Source organism: Miniopterus natalensis, chromosome X, assembly GCF_054644295.1.
Source record: "Miniopterus natalensis isolate mMinNat1 chromosome X, mMinNat1.hap1, whole genome shotgun sequence".
In the NCBI taxonomy this organism is placed as follows: domain Eukaryota; kingdom Metazoa; phylum Chordata; class Mammalia; order Chiroptera; family Miniopteridae; genus Miniopterus; species Miniopterus natalensis.
In genome coordinates, this window is record NC_142103.1 from 50,397,838 (window position 1) to 50,417,632 (window position 19,795).

General features: G+C 38.9%; 1 protein-coding gene across 2 annotated transcripts in view; it reads right to left on the bottom strand.

Annotated features, from left to right (window-relative positions):
- Positions 1 to 8,597: 8,597 nt before the first annotated feature.
- The window catches only part of PGK1 (phosphoglycerate kinase 1), a 34,513-nt gene continuing 23,315 nt past the window's right edge, over positions 8,598 to 19,795 (bottom strand). The window contains exons 7-11 of one of the 2 annotated variants that reach the window (XM_016207265.2): positions 11,565 to 11,679; positions 11,097 to 11,276; positions 9,816 to 9,993; positions 9,448 to 9,546; positions 8,598 to 9,086 (exon numbers count right to left, since the gene is read on the bottom strand). In XM_016207265.2, the coding sequence (XP_016062751.1) occupies positions 9,046 to 9,086; positions 9,448 to 9,546; positions 9,816 to 9,993; positions 11,097 to 11,276; positions 11,565 to 11,679 (613 nt within the window). In that variant the 3' untranslated portion in view covers positions 8,598 to 9,045. Of the gene's footprint in view, positions 9,087 to 9,358; positions 9,547 to 9,815; positions 9,994 to 11,096; positions 11,277 to 11,564; positions 11,680 to 19,795 lie in introns of those variants that run through there. The other variant, XM_016207264.2, reaches the window with a different exon arrangement.

Here is a 19,795-nt window from a genome sequence, read left to right on the forward strand (position 1 = left end):
GCCTGACTGTCTGGGCCTGGTGGTTGGGGGGACTAGGACATCTGGCCTGGTGGGAGCCTGGCCAGAAGGACCACCCAGTGAGAACCAGCTGAGCTCAAAAATTAGAGAGCCGAGCAAGGACCTCTGCTATAGGTGTCAAGTGGCTGCCAATGACTCAGGCAGAGCTGAAGCATTGGAAGGAGAGAAAGCACCCAGCTGCCCCTCCAAGCTACGGGCACCAACCCAAAGCAAACCTGTTCAAACCACCCTGACCAAGACCAGATACCCTGAGAGCCCAGTTGCGTGGGTGAAGGAAAAACAGCCCAGAACAAGTACATTCAAGAGGCAAGCGGCCAGGCCGACCCAGCCTCTGGCTAGAGAGGTCCTGCCCACCAGACTACTTGCGTATCTGCCGTATAGGGATTCAGCCAGCCTGCCCAGGGCAAGGAGAGACAGTGATTCATATAGGCCAGCACCAGACAACTTCCCTGGAGGCCTGGGACCCACACACCAAGGAGCCAGATATAAAAGCATTGGAGCAAAATGTAGCAAGCTCCACAAATAACAGACAGAAAGGTTTTGTGGGGTTTTTGCTTTTTTGGTTTCGGTTGGTTTAGTTTGTTTCGTTTGAATTTTCTGTCTCTCTTCTCTACTGTTTCCCACATTCTCTGTTATCATTTATTCTAGTCTAATTCTTTTTATTCTCACTTAACTTTGTTATTTTTAATTCAATTTTTCTTCTTTTCCCATTTTCTTTTCCTATCCTATATTTGATTTTTAGTATTACTTTTTAAAATTATTATTTCACTCATTATTTCCTTTTTTTTATACTTGCCCTATTTCTGGTCTTTCCCTTCTGTTTTCATATTCTCTTTTATTTATTTTAGTTTCTAGCTTTCCTCTCCTGATTCTTCTGGTATCATAGTATTTTTCTTTTTTTGGATGTCTGTTTTGTTTGTTTCTTAGTCTTTTTGTTGAGGCTGTTGGTTTTATTTTTCTTGGTGCTTTGGTTTTGTTTGTCTTAGCGTGGGTTTTTTTGCTTTTTGTTTGTTCTGTTGTTTTTCTTTGTGATCTTTTTGGTTTGGTCTGATTTTGTCCTGTTTTGTTCTGTCATCACCTGTATCACAGTTGGCATGACATGGTCAGGGTAGAAACTCAGTCAACAAGCCTGAGGTCTGAGCCCAACCACAAATGGCACAACCCAGATTCAACAGGAGAACCCACATAATCCACACAAGGGTCATTCCTAGAGCACACAGCTCAGATCAAGGAGACTACACAACTGGGTCCCACAGTAAGGTGATCCCACAAAGACTGGAAGGCACAGGAGTCTTCTCCCACACACAGAAACAAACACAAACAAAGAAATGGGGAAACAAAAAGGCAGGCCCAAAATGAAACAACAGGAGGAATCTCCATAAAAAGACCTAAATGAAATGGAGGCAAGCAATTTACCAGATATGGAGTTCAAAGTAATAGTTATAAGGATGCTCAAACAACTTAGTGAGAACTACAAGCAACTTAATGAGAACTATAAAGAATTAAGTGGAAACTATGCGAGCACGAAAACAGATATAAAAACCATGATTAAGAATCAATCAGAAATGAAGAATGACATAGCTGAAATAAATACCCTATAAGGACTTAACAGATTAGAAGAAGCTGAGGAATGAATCAGCAAATTAGAAGACAATGTAAAAACCAAAAAAAGACCCAATCAGAACAGCAATTAGAAAACAAATTAAAAGGGGAGCTTTGGGGAAAAATGAAACATAACAACATCTGCATAATACCAATATCAGAAGAAGAATCTGAGCAATGAATAGAGAACCTGTTTGAAAAAACAATGACAGAAAACTTCCCTAACCTGGTGAAAAAGAAGTCACTCAAGTACAGGAAACACAGTCACAATCAATATGAACCAAAAAGACCCACACCTAGACACATCATGATTAAAATGGCAAACATTAAAGACAAAGAAAGGATTTTAAAGGCAGCAAGAGAGAGACAGAAAGTTACCTACAAGGGAGCTCCCATTAGACTGTCAGCTGATTTCTCAAAAACACTTCAGGCTAGAAGAGAGTGGCATGAAGTATACAAAGTAATGAAAAGGGACTGAATCCAAGACTACTCTATCCAGCAAGGCTATCATTCAAAATTTAAGGTGAAATAAAGAAAATTCCAGACAAAAAAAAGGCTAAAGGAATTTTACGACCAAACCAACAATGCAAGAAATGCTAAAGGGACTGGTGAAAGAAGAAGAAATAGGGAGAAAGAGGGGAACATAGGCATAACGAATAAAAATAGCAATAAATAAGTACCTCTTAATAATAATGTTAAATATAAATGGTTAAAATGCTAGAAAAAAAACACAGGGTATTCAACAATGAGATAAAACACACACACACACACACACACACACGAGTAGCTGAATGAATAAGAAAACATAACCCATATATATGCTGTCTACAAGAGACCCACCTGATGCAAAAGATTCACACAGGCTGAAAATGAAGGGGTAGAAAAAAAATATTCCATGCAAATGGAAATGGAAAAAAAGCTGGGGAAGCAATACTTCTTTCTAACAAAATAGACTTCAAAATAAAGACCATAACGAGACAAAGAAGGTCATTACGTAATACTAAAGGGATCAATACAATAGGATATAACCCTGGTAAACATATACACCCAATACAGGAGCACCTAAATATGTAAAAAAAAAACTTCTGGAGGACTTTAAGGTAGAGGTGGACAGCAATATAATCACAGTAGGGGACTTTAACACCACCCTGACATCACTGAAAAGATCTTCTAGACAAAAAAAAAAATCATCAAAGAAACAGCAATCCTAAACACCACACTAGATCAGATGGATTTAATCGACATTTACAGAACATTCCACCCGAAAGCTACAGAATATACATTTTTCTCAAGTGTACATGGGTCATTCTCAAAGACAGACCACATGTTAGGACACAAAACAAGTCTCTACAAGTTCAAGAAGACTGAAATCATATCAAGCATCTTCTTTGATCACAGTAGCATGACAATAACTCTACAACTTAAAGAATTATCTAACTCTACAACTACAAGAATTAGAAAAAGAAAATCCCAGAGAAAGTAGAAGGAAATAATAAAGATCAGAGCAGAAATAAATGACATAGGATTAAAAAAAAACAATACAAACAATCAATAAAACCAAGAGCTGGCTCTTTGAAAAGATAAACAAGATTGATAAACCTTTAGACAGACACATCAGGAAACAGGACCCAACTAAACAAAATCAGAAACAAAAGAGATAAAGTAACAACAACTGACACCACAGAAATACAAAAGATTGTAAGAAAATACTATGAACAACTATATGCCAACAAGCTGGACAATGTGGATGAAATGGACAAATTCCTAGAAAAAGACAATCTTCCAAAGCTAAGTCACGAAGAACCAGAGAACCTGAATGGGGTGATAACAACTGATGAAATTGAAGCAGTAATCAAAAGCTCACAGCACAAAAAAGCCCTGGCCCAAATCATAGTAGGGGACTTTAACAGCTTCTCAGGGGAGTTTGACCAACTATCCTAAGAACCATCACCTATCCTCCTCAAAATATTCCAAAAAATTGAAGAAATAGAAACACTTCCAAGCTCTTTCCACAAGGCCAGTATTATCCTAATTCCAAAACCAGATAAAGACACTACAAAGAAAGAGAATTACAGGGCACTATCCCTGATGAACATAGATGCTAAAATCCTCATCAAAATATTAGCAAATCAGATCCAGCAATATATTAAAAAGATCATAGATCATGACTAAGTGAGATTTATTCCTGGGATGCAAGGCTGGTATGATATTCACAGATCAATAAATGAGATACATCACATAAACAAACTGAAAGACAAAAAAAAATGATCATATCACTAAATGCAGAAGTATTTGACAAAGTCCAAAACCCACTTTTTATAAAAACACTCAGGAAAGTGGAAATAGAGGGATCATACCTCAACATAATAAAGGCCATATATGACAAACCTACAGCCAACATCATATTCCATGGGCAAAAACTAAAACCATTTCAGGAAAAGGAACAAAACAGGAATGTCCACTTTCACCACTCCTATTCAACATAGTACTGGAAGTCCTAGCCACAGTGATCAGACAAGAAAAAATAAAAGTCATCCAAATTGGAAAGGAGGAAGTAAAACTATCATTATTTGCAGATGACAAGATATTATGCATAGAAAACCCTAAAGACTCCACCAAAAGACTACTAGAAAATGAATTCGGCAATGTAGCAGGATACAAATTTAACACCCAGCAATTGATAACATTTTTATACACCAATAATGAGCTTTCAGAAAGAGAAACTAAAAAAAAAAAAAAAAAATCCCATTTACAATTAAAACCAAAAACTTAAGATACTTAGGAACAAACTTAACCAAGGAGGTAAAAGACCTGTACTAGGAAAACTAAAAAAAGGTTAAAAAAAGAAATAGAAGAAGATATAAACGAGTGGAAGAATATACAGTGTACATGGACTGGTAGAATTAACATCATTAAAATGTCCATACTACCCAAAGCAATCTATACATTCAATGCAATCCCTATTAAAATACCAACAGCAGAGCCTGGTGGGAGTGGCTCAGTGGTTGAGAATCGACCTATGATCCAGGAAATCTCCGTTCGATTTCCAGTCAGGACTCATGCCTGGGTTGTGGGCTCGATCCCCAGTAGGGGGCATGCTGGGAGCAGCTGATCAGTGACTCTCTCATCATTGATGTTTCTCTCTCTCCCTCTCCCTTTGTCTTGCGGAAATCAATAAATATACATTTAAATAAACAAACAAATAAATAAAACACCACCGACATATTTCACAGATCTAGAACAAATAATCCAAAAATTTATATGGAACCAAAAACGACCCCAAATAGCCACAGCAATCATAAGAAGAACAAAGTTGGAGGAACCACAATACCACATATTAAGCTATACTAGAAAGCCACTGTAGTCAAAATAGCCTGGTACTGGCAAAAGTACAGGCATACAGATCAATGGAATAGAACAGAGAACCCAGATATCAGTTGAAGCAATTATACTCAATATTTGACAAAGGAGGCACAAGCATACAATGGAGTAAAGACAGTCTCTTCAATAAATGGCAATTGGAAAATTGTACAAGTACATACAAAAAAATGAAACTCGACCACCAACTTACACCATACACTGCAATAAACTCAAAATGGATAAAAGACTTAAATGTAAGTCGTGAAACCATAAAAATCCTAGAAGAAATCAGAGGCAGCAAAATCTCAGCTCACCTAGCAGAATTTTCACTGATACATTGCCTAGGGCAAGAGAAACAAAGGAAAAAATAAACAAATTGGACTACATTGAACTAAAAACCTTCTGCACAGCAAAAGAAACTGGCATCAAAATGAAAAGGGAGCCCACTGTATGGGACAACATATTTGCCAATGATACATCTGATAAAGGGTTAATTTCCAAAATATATACAGAACTCATACAACTCAACAAAAGGAAGACAAACGATCCAATCAAAAAATGGGAAGAGGACTTAAATAAACACTTCTCCAAACAGGACATACAAATGGCCAAGAGACATGAGAAAATGCTCAACACCACAAATTATCAAAGACGCAAATTAAAATCACAATGAGGTACCACCTCACAACCACCAGAATGGCTACAATTAATAAATCAACAAATAACAAGTTCTGGTGAGGATGTGGAGAAAAAGGAAACCTAGTACACTGCTGGTGGGAATGCAGACTGGTACAGGCACTATGGAAAACAGTGTGGAGTTTCCTCAAAAAATTAAAAATGGAAATGCCATTTGATCCAGTGATGCCACTTCTAGGAATATATACTAAGAATCCTGAAACACCAATCAAAAAAATATATGCACCCCTATGTTCATAGAATTATTTACAATAACTAAGATCTGGAGTCAGCCCAAGTGCCCATCAGTAGATGAGTGGGTAAAAAAAGATGTGGTGCATTTACACGGTGGAATATTATGCAGCTGTGATAAAGGACCTCTTACCCTTTGAGACAACAAGGAGGGACCTGGAGGTTATGCTAAGCAAAATAAGCCAGTCATAGAAAGACAAATATCATATTATCTCACTTATATGTGGAATCTAATAAAATAAACTGACAGACAAAATAGATCCAGAGACATGGAAGCTTGCAAGACTGATGAGTCTCAGAGGAAAGGCAGGAAGAGATTAACTAAAGACCTTATATACATATATGCATAACCCATGGATACAGACAATTGTGTGGTGACAGACTAGGGAGGGAGGGAGCTTGGGGAAGAGGGGTCGATTCGGGGAAAAACAGGACAATTGTAATACTTTCAACAGTAAAGACAAACTTTTTTAAAAGCTTGGTACATTTACACACTGGAATACTACACAGCTACAGGGCTATAAAAAAGAAGGAACTTTTACCCTTTTCGTCAGCATGGACGGACCTGGAGAGTACTATGCTAAGTGAAATAAGCCAGTCAGAGAAAGACAAATACCATATGTTCTTACTAAGATGTGGAATCTAATGAACAAAATAAACTGACAAACCAAATGGAACCAGAAGCATGGATAGGGTGACTGAATAAAGGTGAAGGGATTAGCTAAAGAAGATAATATCCATACCCCATGGGCAAGGACAATAGTTTGGTGAAGGCCAAGGGAGAGGAAGGTAGGGTGTGGAAGTGGGCAAAAGGCAGGGAAAAGGGGGACACCTGTAATAATGTCAACATTAAAAATTTTTAATAAAAAATAAATGTAAATGAGCAGAGGACCTGAATAGACATTTCTCCCAAGGAGACATACAAATAACAGACATATGAAAAGATGCTCAATTTCACTAGCTATTAGGAAAATGCAAATCAAAACTACAATGTGATACCATTTCATACCTGTTGGAATGGCTATTATCAACAAGATGAGTGGAGAGATTGTGGAGAAAAAGGAACCCTCACTCACTGCTCGTGGGAATGTAAATTGGTACAGCCACTAGGGAAAATAGTATGGTGGTTCCTCAAAAATTTAAGAATATAGTTACCTCTTCTGAAAAATTTGAAAACATTTATTCGCAAAGACATATGCACCCCTATGTTCACTGCAACATTATTCACGATGGCCAACACATGGAAACAGCTGATGTGTCCTTCAATAGAGGACTGGATAAAGATGTCGTACATATATACAATGGAATACTATTCAGCTATAAGAAAAGATGATGTAGTGCCATTTGCAACAATGTGGGTGGAGCTCAAGGATACTATGCTAAGTAAAATAAGTCAGTCAGAAAAAGCTAAGAACCATATGATTTCACTCTTGTAGAATATAGAACTGAAACTCAGACACAGGCAACATATGGTGGTTACCAGACGGAAGGGGGCAGAGGGTCATAAAGGGTAAAGTAGGCCAAATATATGGTGATGGAAGATGATTTGATTTGGGTTGGTGGTCACACAATGCAATATACAGATCATGCATCAGAGAAATATACACTTGAAACCTCAATAAATTTAATACAAAGAAAAAAGAACTCATGAATAAAGATATTTACTGTAAAAAAAATAATATAAGGTACATAAGTAAATGTAATCATAGCATATAACAGAACTCATCTGTGAATAGTATTTACAATTATGGTATAATCTAATAAAGGATTATAACAAAACTATATTGGGAGAATGAAGAATGGGAAGTACTGTAGAACAGAGGCTATAAGTGAGCTGAATTGTCCCATGTAGGAAATTGATACCTTTTTTTAAAAAATTCAAGAAGTTAACAGCATAAGCATGTTACTTAGAAATATGGAGGGAAATACCATTAAAAAGCTGAGTTGAAAGTTGTCACCTCTGGGGAGTAGGAGGAATGGGATGAGGCCTATTTTTTTGTTATAAGCCTTGACTTTTTAAATTATATTCATGTGGCCCTGGCCGGTGTGGCTCAGTTGGTTGAGTGTTGTCCTGTGCACCACAGGGCACATAACCAGGCTACGGGTTCGATCCCTGGTCAGGGTGTATGCAGGAGGCAATCGAATGATGTTTCTCTCTCATGTTGATGTTTCTCTCTTTCTCTCTCTCTCTCTCTCCCTCCCTTCCTCTCTCTAAAATCAATAAAAATATATACTAAAAAAATTACATTCAAGTGTAAGAGATAAAAATAAAATTTGAAATAAAGTATCACAATGTCTGCCATAAAGCAGAACCTTGAGAAAAGAGTAGACATTTTCCTGGCTGGCGTGGCTCAGTGGTTGAGCATCGACCTATGATCCAGGAGATTGCAGTTCGATTACCAGTCAGGGCACATGCCCGGGTTGTAGGCTCAATCCCCAGTAGGGGGCGTGCAGGAGGCAGCCGATCAATGACTCTCTCATCATTGATGTTTCTATCTCTCTCTCTCCCTCTCCCTTCCTCTCTCTGAAATCAATAGACATATTTAAAAAAAAAAAAAAAGTAGACATTTATCTAATCCCCCCACCTCCCCATCACTGATGCCCCATTTCTTCCATTCAGAAATGTAGAGGATTTCATCCTTTGAAGGGTCTGTTCTCACCCTAACTAACAAAGTATGACAGGAAAAAAATACCAGTTTCAATGAATACTTTTATTATTTATTTAACAGATAGCCAACTTCATCTCCCTCCCTCCCTCCAATTGGAATTTCACCTCATTTTCATGCCGAGTAGCGAAACAGTGAAAAAGCTAATCAGAATAAGCTATTCCAAGAAGAGAATTAAGCTAACAGCTTACTTTCTTTTAACAAACAGAATATAAACATATGCACTCTAGAATGCACGATGGCTTAGTCACTAAGAAATTCAAATGGGATCCTGAAGAATGGAGATAAATCCAGGGTGCAGTAAAGGTGAGCTGAGATGCTGTGCAACTGTTTAAGTGTTCCTGGGCTGCATCTCTTGGCCACTAACTGAATCTTGACAAGGGCGAAGATTTTAGCTAATATCAAGTAGAGATGCGGAAAGCACTAAGTTGACTTAGGGGATGTGCACAGGAACCAAAAGGCAGGAAAAGTACTAAACATTGCTGAGAGCATCCACCCCAGGAAGGACTTTACCTGTTTTTGAGAGAGCACACACACAGAGACAGTATTACAATAGGATCCACTAAATCAGATCTGTTACTTTCTATCTTTCAAACAGTATGTCAACTCTTCTTTAGGATATATGGCCAGGAGTTGGGTGTCTTTTACATTTCAGATCCCAGGTCTACTAGACCATAACCTCTTTGAGAATAAGTTTTCCTATCAGCCCCTCCCCACCTCAAATGGATGGCAGGAGCTTTATTTGAAGTTCCCCCATTTGTATTGCCCAACTAAAAATGATTGCTAATGACATTACCTACTATCGCCACTCCATTCTACCCACCTCTCACTGCACAGCCCCCCCAAACAAGCCAAAAACAAGGAAGAACCTCACCTTCCAAGAGCTCTAAACTGGCGCCACCCCCAGTGCTCACATGGCTGACTTTATCCTCCGTATTCCATTTGGCACAGCAAGTGGCAGTGTCTCCACCACCTGTTGAATGAAAGCCAAGTAAAAATGGGAAGGAGAAAAAAGTTTAGCACCAAAACTTCAGGGCAGTGTACTCTCAAGTCCAAACAGAAGCTGATGAACCCTCAACTCTGTCTCATTAAGAGGCTCCTCCATGAATTACATAACTGTTTAGCTCTCAAGATTCACATAGTGCCACGAAACCTAGGAAAACTTACCATTTCCCTTCTACTTCCCTCTGATCAGAATTCCACCAGCTCACACTGGTATCAGCTTCGTACAGGACCTCTTACCTATGATGGTGATGCAGCCCCTGGAAGTGGCTTTCACAACCTCATCCATGAGGGCTTTGGTCCCTCGGGCAAAAGCTTCCCATTCAAATACGCCCACAGGTCCATTCCACACAATCTGCTTAGCCCTAGAGACAGCCTCAGCGTACTTCTTGCTGCTCTCAGTACCACAGTCCAAGCCCTGTGGGGTAAAGATAATAGAGGTTGAGCTACTAAGAGAAAAGCTACTTAGAGGAGCAAATACCACCTCCACCAAGACCAGAGCTCAAGGCTGAACACCACAGTTCCTTCTAGGACCAAGATACTCTTCAGTCTTTTTTAAAATTATAAACCTGTTCATGCCCTTTATGGAAGATCAAGTCTAAGGGAAAACCTCAAAAGTTATCTGATAAAAACATTCTTAGCCACACTATTATTATTGTGTATTACTGTGAAGAACTAGATCGGTGGTTTTCAACCTGGGTCAGTTCTGCCCCTCCCCAGGGGATATACGGCAATGTCTGGAGACATTTCTGGTTGTCACAACTGGAGAGTTGAGGGGTGGCTACTGGCTGGCATCCAGTGGCCAAGGATGCCTTAAACATCTTCTAATACAACAGCCCTCCACAACAAAACAAAAACTACCTAAAATGTCAATAGAGTTTCTGATTCAGTAGGTCGGGGGTGGGCCCAGGAACTTGCTATTTTTCTTTTAAACAAATTCCAAAATGATGCTGATGCTGTTGTTCTTGGGACCACACTTTCAGAAACACTGAACTAAATAAAACCTACATGCCTAACAAAAGAAAATGACTAAGCAAACTAGTATGTCAACATGATACAATTTTATACAGCTATTAAAATTGAGAACACTATCAACTAAATTGGTCTTGAATATACACACACCTTTTTACCTGCTTGTAATCAGTATACTTTTACTACCTTTATGTTGTCATAGATTTCTTATACAGGTTTCTACATAGCAAAACATAATTCAGAATGGCCCAAACCAAGAATGTACATAGCGCCATCTCCAGCACATAAATACTTAATAAACAATAAATAGATGAAGAAACAAAAAATGGTTTTGTCCCCACATTACTTATGAAGACAATAGCAATCTGATACCATTGCTTTTCCCCCATGGATTCTCATTTTCCTGCAAGGAGGATCTCAATGCAACATTTGGAGCCTTCTCTGGCAGAGGTCTCTAGTAGGTTCTTTTAAAATACTTGTTGATTGGTTGAATGAATAACACCAAAATATTTTTGTTCACTCATACTATGAACGACCCAAGTGACTCACCATCCAGCCAGCAGGTATGCCAGAGGCCACAGTGGCTTGGCCAGTCTTGGCATTCTCATCAAACTTGTCAGCAGTGACGAAGTCAACAGGCAAGGTAATCTTCACACCATTCTTCTCAGCTTTGGACATCAGGTCTTTGACGATCTTGGCTCCCTCTTCATCAAACAGAGAAGTGCCAATCTACACAGGGGACCAAAATGATGAAGATCAGCCTCTTTGCTAAGAACATGTTTACCTCACAAAGCAGACAGGAAGAAGATACAATACAATACAATACAATACAATACAATACAATACAATACAATACAATACAATACAATACAATACAAAAGAACAATTCCAAGACAAAAGAAAAACAATTTGCCAAAATAAACAAAAACGAGTTTTTAAGGCTCATGTCAAAAGCTGGTTTTCTTTTAAAATTTACATAAATTTCTATTTCTCATCCACTTGGCATTGGTTTCCTACCTCCATGTTGTTGAGCACCTTAAGGAAGGTAAAAGCCATTCCACCACCAATAATCATCTCATTGACTTTGTCCAGCATATTATTAATCAGCTGGATCTTGTCTGCAACTTTAGCTCTAGAAGGGAAAGCATGAATCATCACCAAAAGAACAAACAATGGACAAACAAAGGAAGTGATATTACATAGAGCCTGAGTTTTTATATCAAGGCACAGGAACAGGGAAATGTCCCACAAAGTGGCAAAAATATTGGCTAACTTTGCCTTTGTTTCTCTATTGCAAAAGGCCAATTCATTTCTAAGAAATCCTTCTACGGTGTGGCTCTAGACCAGAAATGGCTAAGAAAGCCTACTATCATCTAAAGTAGGCGCAGGACTGGAAATTCAATAAATCTAGGAGCTTTTCTCATAGCTAATTTTTAAGTTGATAATTTTGTATGGCCCACAATTGATGTTATAAATATCCAAATGGCCCTTGGCAGAAGGTTCCCCACCCCTAAAGGAAGCAGGAGTTCCCCAAATAGATCTATTTTGTCTCTTCTCCCCCCAAATATTAAAGAGTCAAGGTGGCTAATTATGCCTAAGCAAGATTGCTAATTGTAGGATTCCCTGAGCCCACTCAGAACTGTCTTAACTCTAGAGCAGGGATCAGATTATATACTAAACGAATACATACTGAGCAAAAATAGATATTCACACTCTTAAGTCTATGCTCAGTGACTGGGACATTTGCTTGATGGCATTCATTATTCTTTTGGACCACCTGATTGAAAATATTTATTGAGTACCTATTCCAGGTCTCTAAGAAAATTCAGTTGACAAAAACAAAGATTCCCTACCCCTTTGGAGCTTATACTCTAGTAGGGGGAAATATACAGACATCCTTCCACCTCCCTGTGAAAGAAAAATCTCTGAAGAAAAACGAATTCGCTTGAAGCACAGCCTTTAAAGTCCCTCACATAAGTAAGAGCTTGCCATCCATACACATGCCTATATAGCTAAATCCCACTTAAATGGATAAATCACCTGGGCCTGTTTCCTCCTCATTCAATAAAAAAGATGATGGCTACCCTGTGACAGGCACTATGCTAGAATTTGTGAAATGGGGGTTGAAGACAACAGTGATGTTGGGGAATGGATGGCAAGAGTGTTTATCTCACTTATAAGATTGGTCATCATGAATGGTAAGAATGGAGTAACTGTTATAGAGAGAGAGAAAAAGAGGGAGGGAGGGAGGTGGGGAGAAAATGAGTAAGAAAGAAAAAAGAGACTCAAACTCTTCTAAATAATGTGGGATATTCTACACCTCAAATTCCCTAATTCTTCAATAAATCAATGGAACAAAAATACTAAAGAGGGGACTATTACAGAATAAAAGATACCTAACAACCAAATGTATTGCATGGACTTTGCTTGGATTCTTCAAAACACAACATGTAAAAAGACATTTCTGAGACGACTAATAACTTCTGAATATAGACGAGGTATTATAGATGAAATTGTTAAATTTTGTTGGGTGGTTATTTAAAATAAATCTTATCAGTTATAAGATGCATACAGAAGTATTATAAGCGAAATTATATGATATCTGAGGCTTGCAATAATTTTTTTATTTCTTTTATCCTCACCTGAGGATATGTTTATTGATTTTAGAGAAAGAGGGAGGGACAGAAAGACAGAAATATCAATGTCACAAAAACACCTCCCATACGCACCCTGACCGAAAATCGAACACACAATCTAGGTTTGAGCCCTGACCAGGAGTCGAACTCGCAACATTTTGGTGTACAGGATGATGAAACAACCCACTGAGCCATCCAGCTTACTTTATTCCTGATAGAGAGAAGAGAAGATGGTGGCACTCTAACAAGAAGCTGTGTGTCCTTCTGCCCATACATGGACTGAATTTACAGCTAAAATACTGTGTAGCCAGCTTGGAAAAACGAAGGAAATATACCTGAGTGGGCATATTTTGAGTAAGGAGCACTGAAGAAACATCATAGAGTCTGGTAAGAGAGGAGGAGCATAGAAAGGGGGAGTCCCCCCTGAAGCCAGTGCACGGCTGAGAGGCCCAAGGGTTAGAGGCTGCAAAGTTCCCTCCCCTTGGGAGTATGGACCGGCATCCAAAAGCTGGGATCTCACACGCAGAGCAGAGGAGAAGGGAAGAAGAGCCCGTGCAGGAGAAGCAGAGGGAGCCAGGGGTACACTGTGCCTGCGAGGAGGGGACCTCACCTTCCCAGTGTAACAATGGGCCTAATGGCAGCAGCCTGGACAGGAGTAATTCACCTCGGGTGCTGACCGCAGAAAAGGCTGTCCTACAGGGTGTGGCTTCTGAATAAAAAGGGGCCCGAGGACTACACTCAACAGTGACCAAAAGGGACCCTCTGCCTTCCTGTAAGGGATTGTATAGGACCCCAGAAAGCTCTAGAATTGTAGGAAGGGGAAGGGGAAGAAGGGGAAGGGGAAGGGGAAGGGGAAGGGGAAGGGGAAGGGGAAGGGGAAGGGGAAGGGGAAGGGGAAGGGGAAGGGGAAGGGGGCCCTCCCGCCGCCAGAGAGGGACCAGAGCTGCCAGTGCGGTGAATTGGGGTTTTAGACCTGCTCTGAAGAGAGCCAGGACAGCATGCACGGAGCTGCCCCAACTTGACTGAGATCAGCTATGCAAGAGAACTGTGTGGAGCTGACTTTGTGACGCTTCCTGCTTCATTCCGAGGCATTGGGGCACTGGGACCTCGCAGGGAGGGTTCTCTGCCTGTTTGTTACTTTGTACGTTTTTTAATTGCTAAACAGGCAGCCACCTTCCTGGCTTGCACTGGGGAGACAGACCAGTGAAAGCTGGGATTTGTGCCTGCATCATGGACAGTTTGAACTGAGCGCCCTATGAAACCAGCCAACCAGAACTGGGAAAGGAGGGGCGGATCACGCCTACCTCTCCCACAGGCTAGGAGCACCACCCCCAACAGGAAAGGGGCTGGTTCAGGTCACTGAAGCCCCAGATATGGCCCACAGGGCACAGTCCTGAGGAGGAAAGGAGAACAGCTTACAGGACAACAAAACAAGAGTAAGACTCTCAAGGACTATTGTTTGGGAACTGGAGGAAAAGCTTAAAACCCCTTCTGGGGGCTGGGCACGCAACATGCTCACCTGAGTCTCTTTTGATCAAACCCACTAAGCCCAGGTCCACTGAAACTGCCCATACAGAAGAGGCAACAGACTGAATTCAATCTGAAACTGCAGCAGGCCCATATATGGGGAACTAGAATTGGAGAATAGGGTAGAAACTGAGGAGCTCGCTTTGAAGCAAAGACTAACTTCCCCACAGTGAGTGGTGACAACGAAACTTCTAAGTAAGGGGAGCAATATCCCAAGATATATTAGCCAGCCTGCGCTCAAAAGGCTCTTCAGAAGACTCTAAAGTAAGACGAGGCAACCACAAGGGGGAAGCAAAATAGCTGACAAGAGGAGGTGGTCCACAGAGAGCCTCAAATACACCAACTACCTAAGGATGCCAGAGACAAACCTAGACAGCCCCTCACATTGGCTGATACACAAGTACCTCCCAGGACACCTGAAATAAGCATACAAAACAGTGAGCCTCAGACAACATAAGCTGCCCAGATGAAAATCACCTGATTGACTTTTAAATTTTTATATTTTTTGTTTTATTTTTTTAGAAAAAAGAGGGAAAAGTTTTTTTAATTGATTTTAGTTATTTAAGTATTTAATTGATTTTGTATAGCATTTGTTTTGTCTTGCTTTGCTTGTTTTTTTGGTTTGTTTTGTTTACTGTTCCATTATCAAGATTTTCTTGATATTGTCTGCTTTATTACTGGGATGCCATCATTAGAATCAGTAAGTTTATTGCTTTTCTCTATTGTTCCTCCATCTCTTACTGGCCTCCTTCCCTACCATGTTTTAACTCCCTCTCCCTCCCTCCCTCCCCCCCCCCCTCTCTCTCTCTCCTTATTCCACTGACATAACTTTATTTTTTCTTTTTCTCCCAATTTTAGTCTCTGTCCCCCTCCTTTAGTTTATTTGTGCTTGTCTTTTCATTTTCTTTTTCAATGATTTTCCGATTCCTACTCTCTAGGCTTATTTTATCACTCGCCCTTCTTTCCATTCAGAATCTTTTCTCTGCCCCTTTTATCTCGCAATAGCTTCTCTATTTTTTACTTGCTATTTAATTTTATTTTATTTTTACTAGTAGCAATAATATCCCTTTCATTCTTTTTTGCTTCAGTATTTGTGTACTCACTTCACTCTCCCAATTCTACTTTCTCTTGAGCAGTTTCCACTGTGATTGTCAGGATATTTTGTAAGATACTGCTTGTTTCCTGGCAGTTTGGTTGTGTATTGTCTTGCCCTGTCAGCACCTGTACAACAGCTCACACAATGTGGTTGTGGCTGAGCCTCACAGTTAGCCAAACTGAGAAGAGGATCCTCCCATTAATGGGCAAACAACAATCTAGAACCAATTAAAACAGAAAAGCCCAAGAACCCACTAAAGGGGTGCCCACAAAAGGGACACACCTAGACCATATACTTCAGAGGTATAAGGAAAACACACTTCTGGGTCCCACTCAACATACACTACAAAATCCCATCCCACAAGACTTGGAGGCAGCAAATATATCTAATATACAGATACAATAAGAGTCACTGAAATGGGGAAACAAAGAAACAAGCCCCAAACTAAAGGAAAAAAAAATTGCCAGAAAAAGACCTTGATGAGATGGAGTTAAGCAAGTTAACAAAAGTAGAGTTCAGACTAATAGTTATAAAGATGCTCAAGGAAATTAATAAGAACCACAAGACACTTAATGGGATGGTGCAGGAAATTAGTGAAAGCTTCATCAGCATGAAAAAAGAGAGCTAGATATGAAAAATAAGAACCAGGCAGAAATAAAAAATACTATATCTGATACCAAGAATATGCTGGAAGGAATTAAAAGCAGGCTCAATGAAACAGAGGATACAATAAGTGACTTAGAGTATAAGGTAGAAAGAAAACTATCAGAGGAGCAAAAAAGAAAATAACACTTAAAAAGCACGAGAGCAATTTAAGGGAACTTTGGAACACCATAACACAAAGCAACATTCGCATCATATGAGACCCACAAGGGGAGGAAATTTAGCAAGGGACAGAGAACCTGATGGAGGAAATAATGACAGAAAACTTCCCTAACCTGGTAGAGAGCCACACAAGTTCAGGAAGCATAGAGGTTCCAAATAAGAGGAACCCAAAGAGACCCATTCCAAGACACATCATAATTAAAATGGCAAATGTTAAGGACAAAGAGAGAATATAAGGCACTGCAAGAGAGATACAAGCAGTGACCTACAGGGATCCCCCATAAGGCTGACAGCAGATTTCTCAACAGAAACACTTCAGGCCAGAAGGGAGTGGTATGAAGTAATCAAAATAATAAAAAGCAAGAGCCTGCATCTAAGGCTGCTTTATCCAGCAAGGCTATCATTTAAAATTGAAGGTCAAATAAAGAGTTTCCCAGACAAAAGAAGGCTAAAGGAGTTCGGTACCACCAATCCAGCATTGCAAGAAATGCTAAAAGGACTGTTTTAAGACGAAGAAGAAGAAATATCGAGAGAATGGCACATCAGCATAAAGGAAAAAAATGGCATTAAATAAGTATATATCAATGATAACTTTAAATTTAAATGCAAAAATTCTTTAAACAAAAGACACAGGGTAGCTGAATGGATGAGAAAACAAGACCCATATATATGCTGTCTACAAGAGACCCATGTGAGAGCAAAAGATTCACACAGGCTGAAAGTGAAGATATGAAAAAAAATATTCCATGCAAATGGAAACAAAACCAAAAAAAAAGCTGGAATAGCAATATTTATTTCTGACAAAATAGACTTAAAAATAAACACCATAACAGGAGAAAAAGAATGTCACTACATAATGCTAAAGGGATCAATCCAACAGAAGGAAATAACCTTTATATATATATATATATATATATGCCCCCAATATAAGAACACCTAAATATGTAAAAAATTTCTTGGTGGACTTTAAGGGGGACATTGACAGCAACACAATCATAGTGGTGAACTTTAACACTCCACTGTCAACATTGGACAGATCATCAGGACAAAAACTCAACAGGAAACAGAGACCTTATAAGACACACTAGATGTAACGGATTTAACTGACACAAAGAAGCAGAATACACATTCTTCTCAAGTGCACATGGAACATTCTCAGAAACACACCACATGTTAGAGCACAAAGCAAGTCTCTACAAATTCAAGAAGATTGAAATCATATTAAGCATCTTCTCAGACCACAATGGCATGAAACTAGATATCACCCACTATAAAAAAACTCAAAACTATTCAAATACATGGAGGCTAAAGAGCATGTTATTAAACAATGTATGGGTTACAAATGAAATCAAGGAAGAAATCAAACACTTCCTGGAAAAAAACAAAAATGAACAAACAACCCAAAATCTATGGCACACAGTGAAAGCAGTCCTGAGACGAAAGTTCACAGCATTGCAGGCATACATCAAGAAACAAAAGAAAAAAATTCTACTAAACCATATAACACAACAACTAAAAGAACTAGAAAGAGAACAAGAAAAGCCCTGAGGAAGTAAAAGGAAGGAAATAATAAAGAACAGAGCAGAAATTAATGAGACTAAAAAAAAAATACAAAAAAAAATTCAATGAAACCAAGAGCTGCTTCTTTGAAAAGAAATAAGATTGGTACACCTTTAGCCAAACTCACTAAGAAATAGAGAGGACCCAAATAAATAAAATCAGAAATGAAAGAGGTGATATAACAACTGACCCAACAGAAATACAGAGGATCATAAGAAAATACTATGAGCAACTATATGCCAACAAACTGGACAATATGGGTGAAATGGACAAACTCCTAGAGGAATACAAGCTTCCAAAACTAAATCAAGAAGAGGCAGAAAACATGAATAGGCCTATAACAACTAATGAAATTGAAGCAGTAATCAAAAACCTCCCAGCAAACAAAAGTCCAGGATCAGATGGATTTACAGGTGAGTTTTACCAAACATTCAAAGAATTAGCACCTATCCTCCTCAAACTATTCCAGAAAATTCAAGAGGAGGGAAAACTCTCAAGCTCTTTTTATGAGGCCACCATCACCCTAACCCCCAAACAAGATAGAGACACTACAAAAAAAGAAAGTTAAAGACCAATATCCCTGATGAAAAGAGATGCAAAATGCTCTACAAAATACTAGCAAACCAGATCCAGCAATACATTAAAAAGATCATATACCACGATCAAGTGGATTTATTCCGGGGATGCAAGGATGGCATAATATTCACAAATCAATAAATGTGATATATCACATAAACAAAATGAAGGGCAAAAATCATATGATCATATCAATAGATGCCAAAAAAGCATTCGACAAAATCCAGTACCCATTTTTGATTAAAATTCTCAGCAAAGTGGGAACAGAGGGAATATACGTCAACATAATAAAGGCCATATATGACAAACCTACAGCCAACATCACACTCAATGGTCAAAAGCTAAAACCATTTCCATTAAAACAGGAACAAGACAGGGATGTCCACTTTCACGGCTCTTATTCAACATAGTACTAGAAGTCCTTGCCACAGCCATCAGACAGGAAGAAAACATAAAAGGTATCCAAATTGGAAAGGAGGAAGTAAAACTGTCATTATTTGCAGATGACATGATATTGTACATAGAAAATCCTAAAGACTACACCAAAGCACTACTAGATTTGATAAATGAATTTGGCAAGGTAGCTGGATACAAAGTTAACACTTGAAAATTGATGCCATTTTTGTACAACAAAGAACTCTCAGATAGAGAAACTAAAAAACAATCCCATTTACCATTGCAACTGAAAAAAAAGATACCCAAGAATAAACTTTACCAAGGATGTAAAACACCTGTACTCAGAAAACAACGGGACACTGAAAAAAGAAACAGGGGAAGATATAAACAAGTGGAAAAACATACCATATTCATGGATTGGAAGGATTAATATCATTAAAATGTCCATATTACCCAAAGCAATCTACAGATTCAATGCAATTCCTATTAAAATACCAACATCATATTTCACAGAGCTAGAACAAATATTCCAAAAATTTATATGGAACCAAAAAAGACCCCAAAGAGGTACAGCAATCTTGAGAAAGAAGAACAGAGTTGGAGGGATCACTTTACCGGATATCAAACCATAC